The following is a 22,301-nucleotide window of genomic DNA, read 5'->3' as shown; positions in this document are numbered from 1 at the left end:
GAGGCAAATAAAAATAAAGTTAATTGCCACACACAAACACACACATACAAACACACCTTATCTCAGGTTAGTCTGTGCTTTGTATCCTTCTTAATCAGGCAACCATGATTAGGTTAAATGTGTTACTATTTGGAGGAAGGGATAAGTTTGTGTGCTTCCTCAGATTTCAGTTTTGAATAGTATGGTAGTCCAGAGGCAATGGAAGGATCTAGGATGTATGAATGAAGTGTGAGTTTCCAAATAGACTTTATATGGTAGGTATAAATTGTGAAACAAAAACAATAGCAGTGATGAAGTCAGCCTGGAAACAGGTAAATCCCAGTGAGCCTTTTAAGACTCCTCTAGCTGAAATAACCTATAAAACAAAAAATAAAACAAATTTAATGACTGATATTATATATTTGAAATATGCAGGTTGGACAGCATTTGGACTTGGAATGAAACAATAAGAGGTTACATTCATGGATAACCAACAAGATAAGGCTATTGTTGCCTCAGCCAACGGAGAAAACACTCTGATTAACGGGGTCAAAGAAAATGGTAAGGGAATTTAATTATAGTATATAATATCTCTCCTGGTAGTCCTCTGTTATTACTATGGATTTTTAATGCCCACAAAGTTGGGACAGGTTGAGTCCAGGATGCCTCTGAAATGAATGTTAATTGTAAACTTTATTCAGCCAAATATCTTACTGGGCTATAAGAGTCTCTAAGAGGCATTGAATCTGACCTCTTTACCCTCCCAAATCATATCCGTCAGATGAAGTTTCTCAAAATTCCTAGTGAATTAGAAATCTGCTCTGATGTGAGGCTGAGAACTTCTAGAGTGGCTGGGCACAGTGGCTTACACCTGTAATCCCAGCATTTTGGGAGACTGAAGTGGGCAGATCATTTGAGGTCAGGAGTTTGAGACCAGACTGGCCAACGTGGTGAAACCCCATCTCTACCAAAAATATAAAAAATTAGCCGAGTGTGGTGGCAGGCACCTGTAATCCCAGATACTCGGGATGCTTAAGCATGAGAATTGCTTGAACCCAGGAGGCAGAGATTGCAATGAGCCAAAATCGCACCACTGCTCTCTAGCCTTGGCAATAAAGTGAGACTCAGCCTCAAAAAAAGAAAAAAAGAACTTCTAGAGTCACTAGGAGCTTCCAGAACATGGATCTAAAGGACAGGCCTGAGCCTCATAGCTCAAAACGATTAATGTGCCATCTGAGCATTTTCTCCTTGAAAGCCTTGACTTTCCAATTGATCATGCAGTCCAGTTCTTTTCTCATTTCTGAGGAGAGCTCTGTATTTCTCTGAGGAAGAATTTCGGCCTAAATAATTATTATTTTTCACTTGCATGAATGTTCAATATAAAATCAGGATTGTTCTTTAACATTGTAGTTTTTATTTGTAAAGCTGGAGATGTGAAGGGTTAGCTTATATAATAAGATCAAGTACCAAACTCATCAAGCGAAAGAGACTTAATGTTGTCTAAGACACTTAATTTTATTCCTGTCATTTCTTTGCCTTTTCTCTAGACTCAGAGGACCAAGATGTGGCAATGAAATCATTTGCAGCTCTAGAAGCTGCTGCACCTATCCAGCCTATACCGGTGGCACAAAAGGAAACTGTGATGTATCCCAGAGGTCTCCTGCCTCTACCCTCTAAGAAGCCCTGTATGCAGAGCCCGCCCTCTCCTTTGGGCCTGATCGAAGCACCCGAGCATGCTGCTAATAGTGCTTCTGTGAATGCCATCTCCCTCACATCTGGCATTGCAAAAGGCCTGAACACATGGTCACTTCCCAATGAGTGTGAGAAAACTCCATTTGCCATAATGGAGCCTGCAGGCATGTCAGCTCTGAATGGGGACTGCCTCATGCAGCCAAGTCGGACTTGCTTAGGCTGTTTCATGGAATCCAAGGATGCAGTAGATCCTGAGCCAGGGATCAGTCTGAAAGTTGGTGATCTAAACAGGGATTATGAAACATGTGCAGTCTCTGATATAGGGATTCAGTGTATTAATGCTGGAGAAAATATGAAATATGGAGAGCAGCTGCTCTCAGACCAGCTCCTAGGCTTCCCCCTACATAAATCAAGGGTAGGAGACAGACGAGAAACTGAGAAACCTGACATCGACTTGGAGGATCCAGCTCAGAAAAGCTATTATGAGGCATTACTGTTAGACAAGTGCAATACAGAAGAAGCTTTGCTTGCAAATTCCAATCAGGATTGGGGTTACTTTGAGACTTTCATTAGTGAAAGTAAGATTGAACTGCTTGACCTCTGTTCCAAGAATGAGCTGTCTGTCAACCTATTCTCTGAAGAAGATGTAGATAACTACATGTTTGATGATGATGAATCAACACTAGGCAGTGATGTCTGCTCCCTGAAAATTCGATATGAGTCCTTTCAGGACAACGTTCGAGACAAGACTACTCTTTTGATGCAGGAAGATGCCCAATTCAACTTTTTCCCCAGCGTCTTTACTACTTGCCCCAAGCGAGAGTCCAAGAGTGGGGCCCTGAAGCAGAGCAGTGATTTTTCCCAATTCAAGGTGCCTGATGTAAGCATCATCTTGGGGGAGGAAGATAAAAACTTGGACAAGAAGAAAGGTAAAGAGGAAGGACAGGAAGACAAAGGTGTAGAGAAGAAAGATGGGAAGGATAATGGAGAAAAATCTGCCTTAAATAAACCATGCAGTGGGACTGAAGTAGAGCAACTTAAGAATCCAAAGCAGGGCCATCTTGCCAATTCCTTGGAGACATCAGGGAATTTCAGTGATGATAGTTCCTTCATTGAGGTCTCATATGATGCTATGGGTGAGATCAAGGACTGTAGTCGCTATATGGCTCGGGACACTAACTCTGGCAGCTCCTCCTCCCAGCAAAACTACGGGCTGCGAGCCAAGAGAAAAGTCAGATACAGTGAAGATTATCTATATGATGTTGACTCACTAGAGGGTGAAAAAGTAAATGAGAGGAAGGAATGGCTGCCAGTTGGTTCCAAAGAGGAAGATGATGATGAATGGTGTCCCAAAAAGAGAAGAAAAGTAACCCGTAAGGAGCCCCCTGTTATCATCAAATATATCATCATTAATCGCTTTAAAGGTGAGAAGAACATGCTGGTGAAGTTGGGTAAGGTGGATGCCAGTGAGACAACAGTGAATTTAAGTGAGAGTCAGCTCAACAAATATGCCAAGCTGGCACCCTTGAAAGGCTTCTGGCAAAAGAAGAAGAAGCAGAGAAACACCAACACGGACTCCATCAAGACACATTTTTCCCAAAAGCAAAGCTTTGAACCAGGTAGCTTTGAGGTGTCATTTCTGCCACCTGCTCGCAAACGAAAATCTAAACTTGGCAATAGGCACAGGATTCAAAGAATCCCATCCATTGAAATTTCAGCAAGTAGTAAACAGGTTTCATTATGCAATGATCAGAGGCAAGCTAACAATCGTAAAGAAGATGGAGGCTTAAAAGGTACACTGAAGTCAGCAACTCTGGCTTCCCCTAGCTTTGCAAATGGATCACATTTAAATGATATCACAGGTCCTGACTCAGTGAAAGTCAAAGTCCAAGACACAGAGTTCAAGGGGTCAGAGAGGAAAGTGCTCAACAAAATCAAATTTAAAAGTGAAGCTAGGTTAAAATCTAAGAAAGTCAAAGCTGCTGGACAAGAAAGCAAGCCAATTGTTCAAATGAGCCCTCTCTTGGAAGACCAATCCTCTAAGGCCAATTTAAAGGATGAAGTTATTACTGGGATCTCAAACAGTTCCCATCTCTCTGAATTTCATGAGGGAAAGGTTACTAAGAATTCTACTTTTCTACCAACGACCTGCTCTTCTGAAATGCCTTTATCATCTGCTAATGTTACCACTAATATACCTGTTATCCCTGGAGGGTATCTTCAGACATTGTTAGATGCCTCTGATTTGTCAAATAACACTAGTATCTCATACTTCAGCCACCATTCTCCAGACCAAAATGAAGGCAGCCTCACTCAAACCGAAAAATCATTTGTACCTCTCCAGCCTACCCAGGATTGTGTGCTCACCTCATCCTCTGATTCTGAGCTGCAGCAATCATCTCATAACTTTAAAATGGAATCAAGCAACTATGGAAATGTATGGCCCAACAAAACTACTTCTGGCACCCAGGAATTCATGGCTGAAGTCTCAAGGGAGATAGCTCCAACCCAATCCGGTGAATTTGGAGACTCCCAAGTAGTCTCCGTGGAAAATAACCTCACACCTACAACATACAATCCAATCTGCCTCAATAGTGGTGGCAGTAGTTGCAACAAGGTCCTGTATGACTCTGTACAAGACACTCACATCCCATCTGATGACTCTTACCAATTATGTCACTTTAATAATGGAGATATCTGCTTTCCTTTCCAGCAGGGGCCAGTCAGTATGGATGATGGTCGGCTCTTTAGCTTTGATTCAATGGCCCCACTCTCTGTCAGCTCAAGTAATTATTGCTCCTTAAGCTTGAAGTCCTGTGAAAAGGATGGCGATGATGATATCACTGATGATTTCCTGGCCCATTGCAGCCCTAAGCTGGTGATCCAGCAGAGCATTGATGAGATAGCACCACTAAAGGAGTCCACTGACCTCCTGGATATATCCAACTTCACCCCTGACAAATTCCGCCACTCTTCCCTTTCAGAGATGTCCCCACCGGACACCCCTAGTCTTTCCCCTCAAATTACCAGATGTGAGAGTATCAAGACACTAGGAACACTGAAGGGGTTCCAAGAGGGTGTCCCAGGACCATTGGACAATGTGGAAAAAATCAAGTGGGACTGTGGTACCCTTTCACGGCAGGTCCAAATGGAGGATGGATTTACTTTAAATAACCACCAGTTTCAGTTCCATATGTTCAATGATGAGGATTCTGTCAGCCTGCTCCAAAAAAACCCTTGCCTGTCACCATTTAATGATCCATCTGGTCAAACTAGTACCAACAACAAAGTGTCAAAATCAAGAAAGAAAAGTTCACCCAGCAAGAATGGGGCTATGAACCAAAGCTCTTCTCAGAAAAACACCAGGAAAAAGTCCCTCAAAGGCAACAAGGGGATTGAAAAGCCACCTGGAAAAAACTCCCGCCAGGTACCTAAGTCCACAAAGAAAGGGAAATATATGGCTGCCATCAATGGAGAGAAAATGCAAATTGGCATTGGCCGTGGAGGAGGCCAAACCAACAGCATATGCTCCACTGGGAAGACATTGGCTGAATGTATCCAGCATGATGGCCCTATGGCCTCTATGAAGATGCCAAGTCAAAAGGGACTTTGTGGAGATTGGGCCTTGGGGAAGGAAAGCAGCCCAGGCTGGAGTGAAATGAGCATGGGCATCAACACCAACAGCCTTCTGGATGATGACCAACGGGAATTTCAGGAGCCTTCCTATATCTTATCCAACATTGCCTCTGGTATGGCAGATGTGCAGAGATTCATGATGGCCTCCATAGAGCCCCTTTGGGAACCCATGGAGCACCATGGGGATCCCAACATATTCTACTCCCCTGAGTCCAATAGTCTAAAATTAAAAACCCTCAAAATATTGGCTGGGACACCACAGGAGCCTAAGAAAAAGATCAACAGTGGGTCACCAGGAGCCACTAAAAATCACAGGTCAATCAAGGGTGTCAGCAAAAGCAATGGGAAAGCAGCAACAGGTGATCCTGACCGTGCAAACATGCCTGGTTATAACGAGGACTCTCGCTCTACCTTCTTTGATAAAAAATATAGTAACATGAGCACTTTAGGCAATAACGGACCGACACACAAAAAGTTGTATCGTCACAAATCCAGTTCCAAGGCCCTGAGAGATGAGAAATGTAAGGGAAAGCACATGGAGCGAGAGCAGGTCCACAAGGATGAGTCTGGGACAGCTTCTTTTGAAAAACTGAGGTAATACTGCACCAATATGGCTGAGATGATGCACCTTTACTACCTACTAAGCCTGCAGTCCCTCATTTTTTCCCTCTTAAAAGCAAAAATTTGCATGAAAGAAACTGTCCCATTCCCTTCTTTTTAAAATTAAAAAGAAAATTTTAAAGTGCATGAAAATCCCTATACCTTTAAGCCACCCAAAAGATTGGGCAATTTTGCTGTGGCTTGGCTAGGGATAAGCTCTAACAAAGCTATTTTTTCTTCTGCTATTCATCACTAGTTATTACATATTAAGAAAACAGAACTAAAATATGCTCTTGAATGATTTTTGGAAGTGAAAGTCTTTGCAGTAAGACAGATTTTGGAAAATAGAATTTAAAAATCATGTAGACAAAAAGCCAAGATCACTTAAACAAAAAGAGCATTAGTTGGAAAACAAAATCTGGACATGTGGCAATCCGGAGGGCTTTCTAGTGCCCCGTGCTATTTGTATCTTTTCTACATCATACGGCATCTAGTATGATGTTAACAAATTTAGCTTATATGATCCCTTTGTGGGACATAAACTAACTAAGATGGCATAAATTGTTTGATTTTTCTGCAGGGATTCTAACTACAATGTCCTAAAAGCAGAAACAACCTTTTGGTTTTTACCTGTCTTTGAAGAAGAGACTCGCATTTTCCAGAAAGATATTTGATGTTTGTGTTTTATTTCTTTCAAAATATACCTTGTGGTATGTATGTTAATATGTAAGTGCTTAAAGAAAAGAATTTCAAATTGTGAGAATACGTCTTTGGAGCAAACTTTAATCTGATGTTCTATGTAAAAGACTTAAAAAGTCATACAGTTGCACAAGTAGTTTATGCACTATTTACTCATAAGGAAAAAATGGAAAACATTGTGCCAAACTACAAACAAGTGACTGTACTGTATATATTTTTATTTCTATATCAACATTTGGTTGTGTTTGGGGAACTTGTCCCTGTTAATTTACTAGAAACATTCCAGTGATTCTTGCTATTAACAACCCCCACTTATGTGGATAGCACCTGTAGATCATGGTGGAAAAATATGTTGTGTTACACAATTTACCAAAATGTAAAAGATACTGTTTGAAATGTGCCAAATTTTCTTACCTCATCTCACAGATTCACCCATAGTTTAAAGCTCATTAATAATTTTTAAATGGATATATACACACCCAAACATATATATGTATATGTATATATATGTGTGTGTGTGTGTATATATATATATGTATGTGCACACATACACACACATACATTCTTTTAAAGTTTTAAACTCTACTGTCCTGTGTGGAAACATGAATAGCTAAACAAGGCACAATAAAGATTTGTTTGTTCCATTGTCTAAGGGTTAAAAATGTTGGAAAAGTCTGAAGGCCACAACAGCTAAGTCCATCAGGGACCCAAGTATATGCATTTACAGAACCTTTTACAAGGAAACAAAACAGCTGTTTGAAAGTTTGTTTTCTAAAAGCAAAAGCTGTAGCTGAAAATTATTTAAAGTGCAAAGTTATATAGCTGATACTTTATATCTCAGTTTTATATATTTTATAATAGTCTGGGATAAATTATAAAAATAGCTATAAAATCAACACTAATGATAAATGAAGTATATAGAATGCTTTTATTTAAATAGTTTCCTAAATGTTTTATTCCAGTTTTGTCAAAAGTGCACTCATATCATGGCTTTAGTGTTCTTTCAGTGTTTAATCTTGCAATGCCAATGTCATTTAAAGAAAATGTTAAGGCATCCCAGTTCAACCAAATTTTCCTTCCTATGAGTAAAGTACATTTATTATCAGATAAGGTGAACAATTTGTGGCAACAACTGATTTTGGCCTTATATACTTAGTCTGTGGACAACCGGTATTTGATGCCACACACTAAATTTAAATCTCAATTTTTAGTACAAATTTTTAAATCACATTTTTAATTTAGTCCTCCCCATACTTTTAAAAAAACATTCACATCTCTAACATTCCTCACTACTAATTTTTCTTCCCCTTTATTCACCAGCTGACTTCTAACACTTGATCTCTTTTCTTTGCACAATTGAAGGCCTATGCATCATGACTGATGCATTATGGCACAGATGAGATAATGGATGTGAAAGCGCTTTGTAGATCATAAAGTGCTATACAGATATAGGGGATTATTATTATTAATATTGTTAGTTGTTGTCGTTGTTACTATTCTTATTAATATTGTTACTAACCTATTAACTTGTGAATATATAGGCTGGGGTGGGAGGGTGGAGAATAAGTGGGAAGGGAAAAAGGGGATTTAACAAAAAAGGGAAGATGTTTCAAAAGGAAAATTTTAAGCAAAATATGAACCTACCTAGTCAATGCCACCTAAATGTACTCATAAACAGAGAAGCAACATTTGAAAGTAGTCAGAGAGAAATGGAAGGAAACCTGCCATGTATATAAGCATATACACTTCCCGGTCCATGATTCCTTTCACCAGCCTGCTCTACTCCTTACAGCTGGATCTTAAAATGAACAAGCCTGTGTTCTTGATCGTGTGTGTTCCCAGTGTCAGTCTCTTGTGTCTGTGGGGATGAGTGGCTGAGGAGCATTCTGTGAGGCTTGTTGAGGCCCATTCCTAGGCTTTGATGCTCCATGTGCAGTGAGCCCTGGAAAATTACTTAGTGGAAAGGCACCAGATGAAACATGTCTCCTGCCCTATAGCTACCATCTAAAAGGAAAATAACCAAACTGAAAAACCTTCTTCTATTTCTCTGCTCTGATAGCTAGCTGTACTAAATGCTATGGCCAGTCCCTAGGAACTGGTATTTGTTTTGTTTTTGTTTTTGTTTTTCTGTTTTGCAGCTGAGTTTTGGCTTGGAATCACCAACTCTGCCTGTATTGTGATCCCCAAGACTTTAGACCTCAAAGTCGCCTGCTGGCTTAGAGGAGTGGAGTGCTTTCTATGTAATCAAAAGGTGGCAATTAATGAAAAAATAAAGTTTCCATTAATACAATGTGTTTTTATAAAAATAAATATGGGAGCAGTTGTCCCAGTTTTTTTTCAGTATCAGTTCAGCTTTGGAGAATGGGGTGTGAGTGGGGTAGAATGACAGCCTGAAACTGTTGGAAACAATTTCCTTGTGAGAACTTGCTACCATAAGTCCTTTGGAATGGAAACTCTTTCAGTTGCTTCTATGGAGCCCATTAAGGGCCAATTCTAGGGCATAGTTCATCCCTTTCTCCAAAGAGAATTGTTATTTTAAAGCACCTTTTTAATTGGCCTGCAGTGTATTATATGTTTTGAACATATAAATTAGTGACGCATAACCAGTCACTTTGTACTGAAACATAACAAGAAACAGAGTTTGAGAAATGAGCAACAGGCCAAGGCAGAAGATGTTTATTCTCTTAATTGCATTTAATATCCCTCTCAGTACATTGTGTTCTCAGATGTTCATCATTTAGCATTTTGTTGATCCTGTCTCTGCTCTCACAGTTTTTTTTCTTCCTGTCATAACCAGCTGCCTTAGTCTAGTATAAAAATAGTGTTTTGCCCTATCACTGATATCTCAAGTCAGAAATATATATTATCCTTGCTCTGAAATTCCTGATTACTACTCCCTTCTAACCTCTCCTCTCTGAGAAGCTGTTTCCTAGTATTGCCTCTCTAAGAGAGTCCTATTTAATCTTTACTTTCCTGGAAATAGTAATCTCCCTTATTCTTCTTACTTAATCTCAGACCTTGGTCTTTTCTTAGGACCAAGAAATTCTAGGAATTTTTAAGAAAATTCTTAGAATTTTTCTTTTATGGTCTTATATCCCACCTGTCCAAAATTGTCAGGGCTCAACAACCTTAGTCAGGCTGCTTTCTTTGGAAGTTCGGAGGGAAACCTTCTCATTCTTAACTGCCTTTAATTGCTTTGGCTATTTTCAAATCTAATTGTTTAATTAATTTTTTATTTGTATGGGTTAGAGTACAAAGGCAGTTGTGTTACGTGGATATATTTCTTAGTGGTCAAATCTGGGCTTTTAGTGTACCCATTTCCCAAACAGTGTACATTGTACCCAATAGGTGGTATTTCATCCCTCAAATATAATTTTAAACACACATTCATCCACACATGTATACATTATATCACATGAATGAGGAAACTTAGAAACTCCTTTTCCCTGAAGATCTGTAAGAATAGGTCTCATCTCCTGCCCTGGTTAGGTGCTATACTATATGGAGCAGGGTATTGAGACTTTGGGGGTCATGTTTGGGCTGTGATAACTGGCTTGAACCAGTGATCATCCTCTCTGCCTCTCCAGGGTCTCTTATACCAGCTTCTTCACGTATGCTGCTTCCTCCCAGCTTTCCCTTCTGACTTCTTATTACTCTGTGCAACTATGTGTCAAGGCCTTACCATTTCCTAATGTGTTCAAACCTCCTGCGTTACTTTGACCATCACTTCTTCAGCCATCTCACTGAAGTCCTTGGTGCTAGGTGGGCTTTTGTGACAACTTTCACCTTCTCTGAATTTTTTCCTTGCTGGGAAGCATCTGCGTGTGTGAGGGAGCAAGGAAGGGGAGCAAAAGGATGCTTCAAAAGCTATAAACAACTCTAGCAAGCATCCTAAGTCCTTTTATGTGAGGTTTTGCAGTTCTAGTGAGTTTCTGTTTTAGTTTAGGTTTTAATAGTATTTACTGCCTAAAGGAGAAAAACCATATCCAAGGACCTTTTAGCCATGCTTGCTATTAACAAGCTGGACCAGTGTGATGTAGATCCAACATGTCTTCAGCTTACAGATGCTCTCAGAACAGTTCCAAGAATTGAAGAGAGCTAAGTTTCTATGCTGAAGAGGAGCATGGAACACTAGCTAGTCCTAACTATTGCTAGAAATAGAAATGATTGTTTTCTCCTTTATTATTGAGAAATTATCTAATTTAAGGAGTTCCCATTTTCATTTAGGGATTTTTTTTTTTAATGACTGCCCATCACTAAAGAAACATGTTCTTTTTATAAAATAAAACTAATGTGAGGTTGGTTTGTTTTCTAATCATAAAATTTACTATGCCTGTAGTTATATTTGGAAGATTTAGTACCAAAATCAAACTTTTAGTAACACACAGGAATCCTGTCAACACATTGTAGTCCAGGGATTTTGTAAAGGTTTCTCAAAGACTCAAATAAGGGAGAAAAAAATTTTAGTTGGGCTGTTTAACTTGGGAAACACTGTCATCAGCTTGAGGGTCCTCAACCAGCATGTGATTATTTTGATGACAGTACTCAGGCTACCCTTTAAGGCACATTTTTTACTCAGCATTAAACACTAGCTACAGTCGTGAAGCAGATCTCCCATTGCAGCTACATGATACTTGAGATGTACTCTTGGTTTCAGAATCGTAACTAAGAGGTAAGACATTGGAGAAGGACGATGTAAAAGATAGAGGTTTAGTACAAAGTTTAGGGTGTGAATGAGGGTTTCAAAATCAGTATCTGGGTAAATTGATACCAAAGACACTGAAGAAACACTCATACACATAAGACGGAAAGGATGTCTGTCCATCTAACAAGCTCAGAGGTTTCTGAGTCTCAGAATGACATCCCATTTCAAAAAGAAGAAAAGAGATATTGAAACCATTCTGCCTCTTTGAGAGATGACTGGTGGTTATTTACAGCACAAAAAAAAGGCTTAGAATGAAAACTAGAAGAGGCCTTTTGTTTTTCACTCCCAGTGAAGAGGGTAGAAATCTTAAGATGCTCTACTGGGATACCTGTAGCACTGACTGGAGTTTGCTGCCTACAGAGTTTTGAATGTACTAGTCCTTAGTTTCCATAGAATTGAATGCACCTCTTTAGTAAGTTGCTGATTTATGGTGCTAAAGAAAACGATTAATCCCATTTTTTTCTTCTTCCCCAAGCCCCTTAAACATTTAAGAAAATTTAAAACAAAAACATTAGAGGCCCTTTTTATGAATGTAACCTAAGTTTCTGTTTGACATATGACACTGCAACTTAAAAATGTTAGGAAATTATTTGCCTTTTTTTCTTTTAGAGTTAAGCTTTATAAATAACCTGTAGAGTCAATTGAAGTATAAAGCTTAAGGATCACTCTTAAGACGCCTACAAAATCTTGTATATTTTTAAGTGTGCCAATTTGTAACATATTTTGTAAGTGTATATTTTTCTTAGAAAAGTGCTGTGAAGTGTCTGTATGTGAGAGTTTTCCTTTTTCTGCACCACTAGGTGCTAATAAAAGGATATTTACTTCAAAGTTTCTGGTTTTAGAAACCACAATACAAAGAAAAAAATACACTTTTGTTGAAAATTTTGTAACACGAAACATGTTGTGAAAGAGTGTAGTGATCTTGTGCAAAAGAAAATGAACATTTGTGAGCTTCTTGCTGTTTTATAGATTTTCTTGTAAATTATTCTTGTAACACTTCTGGTTTTGTTGTTCTTGTTGCGAAGGTTTCAAATATTTGTGACTGAATGTACGGTGAAACTGTCATAATGTTACCTAGCTGAGTTTTGTTATTGTTTATGAAATAAATAAAAGAAAAGTTTAAAATACTGCTTTAGAATCATATGTAATAGAAATCAAACCATTTATAATTACATCTGTGTCCCAAATAAAACGTTCTTTATCATCTAGAGCAGTGTTTCTCAAACTATCTGTGGCGAGGGACCAATAGTTTTTGCAATCCATCACAGACCAATACTATTGTAAAACACAATAAAAATGAATTTCTAAGAAAGTTAAATGGAATAAAAGATATGCAGAATAAAAGCCCAAATGTATTAGATTTAATATGCAAAATTACATTTCAAGACAAACATAACAAGGGGAAATAAACGAATTGCAAAAAGTTGGTACCCTGTTGGAGACAAGTCCACTCATCAATGTCAAATTGCCATAGAAGGTTCTAATAATACTTTGAGTAACACTTTGAATAGACCAGCAGCATTACCATCATCTGGGAACTTGTTAGGAATGCTAAATTCCAAGCCCTACGCCAGTATTGCTGAATGAGAATCTGAATTTTAACAAGATCCCTAGGTGTTTTGTGTGCATGTTGAAGTTTGAGAAGCACTGGGCTAGAGTTTTGTGTAGGGGATTCTTTTGCCCCTCAAATTGAGGAATCATCTTCTAGTGTTCCAGTCTTCAAAGACCTTAAAACAAATTGTGTCTTTGTTTTGTGATCCAGATGGAATCTGCAGAGATGCAGTCCTCTCAAAATGTTAAAGCTGTTTATTGAAAGTAATAAATGCTGATTTGCCTGGTACCCAAAAGATGTCAGATTTTCCATAATTCCCTACAGTTCCTACATCATGTCACTTACCACTCACTCATGGACCTTGTTTCCTTTATTCAGGACTTTTCCAAACTCAGTCCCTACAGTACCCAGTATTTCAAAATATTTGTTATGTCTAGAAAAATTGATCTTTGTTTTCAACTGCCCAAACCATTTGAGTCACCCGTCAGAACCTGAAGTTCTGGCTAACTGTAGCAAGGCTGTTGAGGAAAACATGAGCCAATAGTCACTTTCTTGGTTTTGAACACCACTACTCAAAGAAATTGGAAAACGTGCATGAGGAAATGTCTCTCTTCTCACTAGATAACCTCATCCACTTCTGCCACTTCAGCTACCACCTAGATGTCCACAAATCTCCCCCATGTTCCTGGCTTACGTTTTCATTTGTAGGCTGGCTGTCTCTAGTTTGACATTCTGCAACGTCCTCAGACATTTATTCAAGTCTGAGTTTGTTCTAGCTCTTTACCCTCTGGGTGTGCCCTAGCTCAGTGGATGATGCTGCCATCCATCCAAGCCAGCAACTCATGCCTCTTCCAACCTCATATCCAACTGGTCACTCTCAATTCTCCTGCCTTTCTATCACCATTGCCACTGCCTCAATTCAAGCTTTCATGGTATTTCACCTGGACTATTGCAATATTGCCCTAATTCAGTGATTTTCGAACTTGGATTTCACACCTGGAATTTTTTTTTTTTTTTTTTTTTAGCCAGTGTCTCACTCTGCTCCCTAGACTAGAGTGCAGTGGCACAATCTTGGCTCACTGCAACCTACACCTCCCAGCTCAAGTGATCCTCCCATCTCAGCCTCCCAAGGAGCTGGAACTACAGGTGTGCACCACCACACCTGACTAATTTTTGTATTTTTTGTAGAGACAGTGTTTCACTACGTTGCCCAGGCAGGAACTGGAAAATTTTTAATGAGAAAAATGGAAAGGAAAGTCTTTAGAGTAGCCAACTTTTTATTGTGCTCAGTGGGGAGTATTTAAAAACAAAACTATTTATTGTCAAATCACAGATCATTTAAAACCAAAAGACAATCAGTCTTTAATATGCACTGTATTGTCTTTTTCACTTCACCATGGACCATCAGACATTGAAACCAAACCCCAACTCATTAATTTAAAAAGTAAAGGAGGTTTTGAATTTCAGGGCTAATGGGGTGGGAAAGGATGGAGAATGAGGGACAAAGCAGTTAAAGCCCCTATGATCAGGCCTATTTATTGCTCTGAGTCTTCATTTCTCCCAGTTTCTAGAAGTTTCACATGTGACAGAGATTCCAAATGCATATTCTTCACTCTATGCAGGATTCACAGGTATATTCTGGTGAACATGGCCTTAGATAAAGTTTCTTCTTGCACTAAACTAGTAGTTGGGTTGGGGTAAGGGGGCGGTTCCATTCTTTTCCCTGTGGTTTCCTTTTCTGTTCTTCCCTGGCAAAAGTTGCGATATACCAGAGTTTAGAGGGAAGATGGTAAATCCTTTGTCTAAAGACATTTGATCTGTCTTGGATTTGAGCTTTTGATGGACCTAATTTTGGGGAGGGTGATTATGGCACTGTTTTAATATATGTTTCTACTTAAAAGTAATTGGCGCTATAGTTATTAAACATTTAGGCCACATACCACTTTAAGAAATGAATTAAATCAGTGGGTCTTCTCCCCAGAAAAACAAACATATTCAGAATTTTACATAGAATTTTGGGGAAGTCACAAAGTAAAAACTGCTATATTAGGGGCATGAATTCCCGGAAACATCTTTCCTACATCATAATGGAATCTCTTAGTCTATCTCCTCTTCACTGACCCAAGATGATAACTCATTTATTTATTGTCTACTACGTGCCAGCTACTTTACCTGAATTATAATTTCTCACAACAACTCTGCAAAGGATGCATCTTTTGTATTTTACATATAAGAAAATTGAGACAAAGAGAGGTGCAGTAAACTTCCTCAATATTGCACAGCTGATAATCTTCAAAGACTTTCACCAGAGCTGGCAAAGCCCTTTATGTCTTATCACAATCCCATGTATGTAACTCAAAATTCATTTCCTACTGTAACCATATTAACTATACCATGTCAAAAATATGATCAATATTATTATTTATAGCCATTATTCAATAATTAGTTGACTTAGTTGACTCTGTGTCAGGTATTATGCTAGATGCTAGGGAAACAAAGAATTGTTTATAAATTGAATTGAAATATAAAGCACATGTGTTTCCCTCTAGGAGCTCATAGACAAAACAGACAGGTATAATTTAATAGTTTAAAAACACACAGTGGCCAATTTATGATAAATAATCACATATAAAATAACTAATGATTTGCTGTCCTTAAGTACCTTAGAAGAAAAGAACCTCTGTCCATTGTTATGGAGGGACCAATGTTACAAAATGCCAGTAGCCAATATCTCACCTTCTGTTCTTCTCCTTATTTTGTAATCAGAGTTGAAAGTAAGCTTAGACCCATCACTTACTAGCTATGAGATTTGGGACCAATTACGTTAATCTCCCTATATCCCAGACCCTCTAATCACCGCCAACAACAATAACAACAAACCTAGTATTAAAGCCTTGGCCCCAGGCGAGCAGTCAGGTCATACTTAACAATTGTTTAGTAGATGTGAAGTGTTTAACTAATAGTTCTTACTTTGATTCCTTAGAAATAACCCCACCTCCCTTCCCCAAATATTTCTCCTTTTATTAGGTGTTCATCTAAGAAAATTAGTAAACTAGTGGCTCAAAAAGCCATTGATCTTCATTCGGAGAAAGACAACATGTTAAAGATAAAATTAGAAGAATCATTAAGTTAAACATTTATTATTAGAGTTAATTTATTATCAGTAGCTGAGTAAACTGGTTAAATCTACACATTATTAATCCAGATTGCCTGGGTTCTACTCCTAGCTTTGCCACGAAATTGATTTAAGAATTTAAACAAGATACTTTCCTTCTGGGCCTCAATTTCCTCATCTATAAAATGGTGAGGTTGGGCTAGATAACATCTAAGAGCATAAAGTGTGAAGTCATACTGCCCAGATTGAATCCAAGCTTTCCTCCTGCTAACAGTAAGACCTACCACAACTTCCCCACCAGTAAAGTGAGAATAATTATGATGTCTATCTCACAGGATTTGAGGGAGAATTAAATGAGGTAAGGCACAAAAAGCATTTAAAATAGTGGTTACTGGTGCATGTATATAAGGCTCAATAAATATTACCTATTATTATATTGAAGGGTCCTTCCCTTTGTTTTAAAACCCATGGGCCATGTGCAGTGGCTTATGCTTATAATCCTAGCACTTTGGGAGGCACAGGTAGGTGGATCACTTGAGGTCAGGAGTTTGAGGCCAGCCTGGCCAACATGATGAAATGCTGTCTCTACTAAAAATACAAAAATTAGCTGGGCATGGTCGTGCATGCCTATAATTCCAGCTACTCAGGAGGCTAAGGCAGGATAATCACTTGAACCTGGGAGGTGGAGGTTGTAGTGAGCCGAGATTGCGCTATTGCACTCCAGCATGGAGACAAGAGTGAAACTCCATCTCAAAAATAAATAAATAAATAATAAATATAACTCATGATTCATTTTATTATCTGGGCTGCTATGGCTGATTAGAATTTAATGAAGCAACTATGGATATTTGTTCATTATTTAATTAATTCATTCAACAAATTATTTTTAAGCACCATCTGTTCCAGCAGCCATGCTAGCTACTGAGGATAGCATGGTAAACAAAATGGGACTTTTACTGTCTCCTCAGAAAACTTAATCAAAACGCACTTCAATTATGAGCATATAATTTAAAACTGAAATAAGGACTCTGAAATAATATACTTTCATGAGAAGCACTGATAAAGAAACTTGACCTGATACTGAGGGTGGCACCTTAAGCATGAGTAGGATTTACGTAGGTGAAGAAGTCGGGGATGAGAGTGGGTAACATCCCAGAAGGAGCACATGTGAAGGTCCTTTGTCAGGAAGAAGCATGAAGTACTCCAGGAACTAGAAGCCAGCGTGCCTGGAAAGGAGTAGAGAGATGATATCAGAGAGTACTACTTTACATGTTCCAACTTGGTCAAAATTTATGGAATTTTAGCTATGTAAATTTAAGATCATACAATACAAAATATTGAAAGTTTGACTTGGCATGCAACTTTTGAAATAGTTCAAGTAAAAAAATTCATCAGGAAGAACATAATTTCAAAGTGGGCAGGTATGTGAAAGATAAGCTGTGTTATGCTATTGCCACAGTTTGGTATCACTTTAGTCATTAAATAGAAATACCTTCTGTCTTTTGTCAGTATTATACTAACTTTGGATTATGAAAACTATTTATGGACACAATCCTTAAATAAAATGCAGACAGGCCTCACTTATCTTTGGCTCTGAGTTAATCTCAGTGGCCTTAATTTAATCCCCTGATAGTTGGACCTTCAAGACTCTGCTCAGCTCGGGCATTGTTTCAAACCATAAAATACATAAATATTAATGTACAGTAACTTATATCAGTCTAAATATGCCAAACTATTCTGAAGCATAAAATTTTTACAATATGCATCTGTTTCTGTATATTTTCTTAGTAAGTTCTAGAAAGGAAACAAACCCATCATTTTTCATTTTACAAGAGAGTTACTCAATTAACAATTCAATCACTGGATCCCCACAGGAAAGTGAGCATTGGGAATTACATTTGCCTCAGATTCTTAGAAAACAAATACACTTTTCCTTTTTACTGTTTTAAGCTTAAAATTAAACAAAGAAAATTTATATTCTCACTACACAAACTCATGTTAAGCAGGTACGGTTTTGCAAATCTCTAAAGCTTTTATCACATGCTTAAATTAAAACTGCTTACAAATATTTTTAAAGTATTGAAACTACCAAAGTGAGAAAGTTGATTTACAATAGATCAACTAAATCAGGCAGCATCCGTTCTTCTGCAAATCAGTAACTTTACATCTGCTTGCCAACTCTTCCCCGATATGTCCTGTTGATCAGAACATCTATTTAGCCTTTCCTTTTTATGGTATAAAACTTTAAAATTTTTGCCTTTTTTTACTTTTTTTTTTCATACAGTCTCTGTGGCCCAGGCTGGAGTACAATGGCGCTATTTCAGCTCACTGCAACCTCCACCTCCCAGGTTCAAGTGATTCTCCTGCTTCAACCTCCCAAGTAGCTGGGATTACAGGTGCGCTACCACCACACTCAGCTAATTTTTGTATTTTTAGTAGAGACTGGCTTTCACCACGTTGGCCAGGCTGATATCGAATTCCTGACCTCAGGTGATCTGCCCAAAGTGCGGGGATTACAGGCCTGAGCCACCACACCTGGCCTTTTTGGTTGTTGTCTTTAGAGACGGAGTCTCACTCTTGTGCCCATGTTGGTGCTCAGTGGCATGATCATGACTCACTGCAGCCTCAGCCTCCTGAGTTTGCCTTTCTTAAAATAAATTCTTTTGCATTGATTCTTTGGAACAAATTATTTGAGACGTTAGTGATTTCCCCATGATTCTATAATGGATAAAATTAAAAATTGGGGGAATTAGTTGTTCATAACCTCATAGTTATGGTATACTCTATCTGTTGGCTAGATGATTGAAAAATGGAGGTCTGAATGATAGATTCTTAAAACGTGCGTTGAGATATAATTTACATAGCATGAAATTAAGCCACCTGAGTGTAAAATTAAATAATTTTCAGTAAATGTACCAAATTATTTAACAATTGCCATAATCCAATTTTATGATATTTTCATTAACCCCATAAGATATCTTATTCCAGAGACATATGCAAAAAACCCACAGTCAAGATCATACTGAATGGGCAAAAGCTGGAAGCATTTCACTTGAAAACAGGCACAAGATAACGATTCCCTCTCTCACCACACCTATTCAACATGGTATTGGAAGTCCTGGCCAGGGCAATCAGGCAAGAGAAAAAAATAAAGCGCATCCAAATAGGAAGAGAGGAAGTCAAACTATCCCTGTTTGCAGATTACATGATCCTACATCTAGAAAATCCCACAGTCTCAACCCAAAAGCTTCGTAAGCTCATAACTTCAGCAAAGTCTCAGGATACAAAATCAATGTGCAGAAATTGCTAGCATTCCATACATTTCTATACAACAACAGTCAAGCTGAGAGCCAAATCAAAAACGAAAGCCCATTCACAATTGCCACAAAAAGAATGAAATACCTAGGAATACAGTTAACTAGGGAGGTGAAAGATCTCCACAGGAGAACTACAAGCCATTGCTCAAAGAAATCAGAGATGACACAAACAAATAGAAAAACATTCCATGCTTACGGAAAGGAAGAATTAATATCTTTTAAATGGACATACTTTCTCTGTTTTTAGAAACTAAAAATAAATAAATAAAATAAAATGGCAATAGTCACCAAAACAATTTATAAATTCAATGCTAAAGAGCAAAGCTGGAGGCATCATGCTACCTGACTTCAAACGACACCACAGGGCTACAGTAACCAAAAGAGTATGATATTACTACAAAAACAGACACATAGACCAATGGAACAGAATAAAGAATCCAGAAATAAGACTACACACCTACAACTGTCTGATCTTCGACAAACCTGACAAAAAAAAAAAAAAGTAATGGGGAAAGAATTCCCTATTCAATAAATGCTTTTAGAGTAACTGGCTACCCATATGCAGAAGATTGAAACTGGACCCCTTCCTTACAACATGTACAGGAATTAATTTGAGATGGATTAAAGACTTAAACGTAAAACCCAAAACTAAAAATGACAACATAAGCAATACCATTCAGGACATATGCCCTGACAAAAATTTCATGACAAAGACGACAAAAGCAATTGCAATAGAAGCAAAAATTGACAATTGAGGTCTAATTAAACTAAAGAGCTTCTGCACATCAAAAGAAACTATCAACAGTGTAAACAGGCAACCTACAGAATGGGAGAAAATATTTGCAAACTATGCATCCTACAAAGGTCTAATATCTGACATCTATAAGGAACTTAAAATTATAAGAAAAAAACATTTAAAAGTGGGCAAAGGATGTGAAGAGACACTTTTCAAAAGAAGAAATGCATGTGGCCTACATGCCTATGGAAAAAAAACTCAACAACACTGATCATTAGAGGAATGCAAATTAAAACCACAGTGAGATACCATTTCACACCAGTCAGAATGGCTATTACTAAAAAGCCAAAAAATAACAGATGCTGGTGAGGTTGTGGAGAAGAAGAAACACTTATACACTGTTGGTGGGAGTATAAATTAATTCAACCATTGTGGAAGACAGTGTGGCAAATCATTGAGGACCTAAACACAGAAATACAATCGGCCCAACAATCCCATTACTGGGTATATATATCCAAAGGAATATAAATCGTCCTATTATAAAGACACATGCAGACATGTATTTATTGCCACACTGTTTTCAGTAGCAAAGACATAGAGTCAACCTAAATATCTGTCAATGGTTGATTGGATAAAGAAAATGTGCTACATATACACCATGGAATACTATGCAGACATAAAAAAGAACAAGATATGTCCTTTGCAGGGGCATGGATGAAACTGGAGGCCATTATCGTTAGCAAACTAATGCAGGAACAGAAAATCAAATGCTGCATGTTTTCACTTATAAGGGGGAACTAAATGATGAGAACACCTGCACATATAGAGGGGAACAATATACGCTGTGGCCTATCAAAGGTTGGAGGATGGGAGGAGGGAGAGAATCATGAACAGAAACTTAATACCTGGGTGATGAAATAATCTGTACAACAAACTTCCATGACACAAGTTTACCTATGCAACAAACCTGCACACGTACCCATGAACATGAAATAAAAGTTTATTTTAAAAAGATACCTTATTCCTATTTACATTGAATCCCTGTTTCCAGCTCCATATAAGAGCAACCACTAATGTACTTCCTGTCTCTACAGATTTGCCTTTACATCACATTTCATTTAAATTGAATCATATAATATATAGTCTTTTGTGTCTGGCTTCAATTAGCATAATGTTTTTTTAGTTTCATCCACGTGATAGCATGTATCATTATTTCATTCCTATTTATGGCTGAATAATATTCCATTGTATGGCTATAGCACATTTTCGGGTTTTTTGTTGTTGTTTGTTTGCTTGTTTGTTTGTTTTTTGAGACAGAGTTTCACTCTTGTTGCCCAGGCTGGAGTGCAATGGTGCAATCTCAGCTCACCGCAACCTCTGCCTTCTGGGTTCAAGCAATTCTCCTGCCTCAGCCTCCCGAGTAGCTGGAATTGCAGGCATGTGCCACCACACGTGGCTAATTTTGTATTTTTAGTAGAGATGGGGTATCTCCATGTTGCTCAGGCTGGTCTCAAACTCCTGGCCTCAGTTGATCTGCCTACCTCGGCCTCCCAAAGTGCTGGGATTACAGGTGTGAGCCACCATGCCTGGCAGCACATTTTGTTTATCCAGTCACTAACTGAGTCAAATGGGTCATTTCCACTTTCTGAGTATTGTAAATAGTGCTGCTGTGAACACTTGTGTACAAGTTTTTGTGTGGACATATGTTTTCGGTTATTTTGGGTAGATTACTAGGAGTGGAATTGCTTGGTCATTAGGGCCTCTATGTTTAATATTTGGAGAAACTGCCACATTGTTTTCCAAAGCAATTGTGATATTTTATATTCTTACAAACAATGATTGAGGGTTTCAGTTTCTTCACATTGTAATTAACATTTGTCTGTTGTATTGATCATAGTCATTCCAGCAAGTGTGAAGTAGTATTTCATACTGGCATTGAGTATCTTTTCATGTGCTTATTAGCCATTCCTTTATCTTCCCTGGAAAAATGTCTATTCCAATATTTTTTCCCATTTTTAATTGGATTATTTGTTTTGTAATTTAATTGTTAGAGTTCTTTTATGTTCTAAATGCAACTTCTTTTTCAGAAATATTATTTTAAAAAGAAATATGATGTACAAAATTTTACCCTGTACAGTGATTATCTACTTTTCTTTTTTTATTGATACATAAGTTGTACATATTTTGGGGGTATACACAATATTTTGATACAGGCATACAATTTATAATTATCAAATCAGTGTAATTGGGATATCTATCACCTCGAACTT

The 22,301-nt window shown here is 38.0% G+C and overlaps 1 protein-coding gene across 1 annotated transcript in view; it reads left to right on the top strand.

The window, feature by feature from the left end:
* NEXMIF (neurite extension and migration factor) overlaps positions 1-13,151 on the top strand; it is a 200,279-nt gene extending 187,128 nt beyond the window's left edge. Inside the window, exons 2-4 of the mRNA XM_017516020.2 lie at positions 415-540; positions 1,527-5,901; positions 6,488-13,151. Coding sequence (XP_017371509.1) covers positions 462-540; positions 1,527-5,901; positions 6,488-6,581 — 4,548 coding nt within the window. The 5' untranslated portion in view covers positions 415-461 and the 3' untranslated portion in view covers positions 6,582-13,151. The remainder of the gene's footprint in view (positions 1-414; positions 541-1,526; positions 5,902-6,487) is intronic.
* Positions 13,152-22,301: the final 9,150 nt, after the last annotated feature.

Source organism: Cebus imitator, unplaced genomic scaffold (genome assembly GCF_001604975.1).
Source record: "Cebus imitator isolate Cc_AM_T3 unplaced genomic scaffold, Cebus_imitator-1.0 Scaffold570, whole genome shotgun sequence".
NCBI classification, from domain to species: domain Eukaryota; kingdom Metazoa; phylum Chordata; class Mammalia; order Primates; family Cebidae; genus Cebus; species Cebus imitator.
This window is presented reverse-complemented; position numbering and strand designations above follow the sequence as displayed.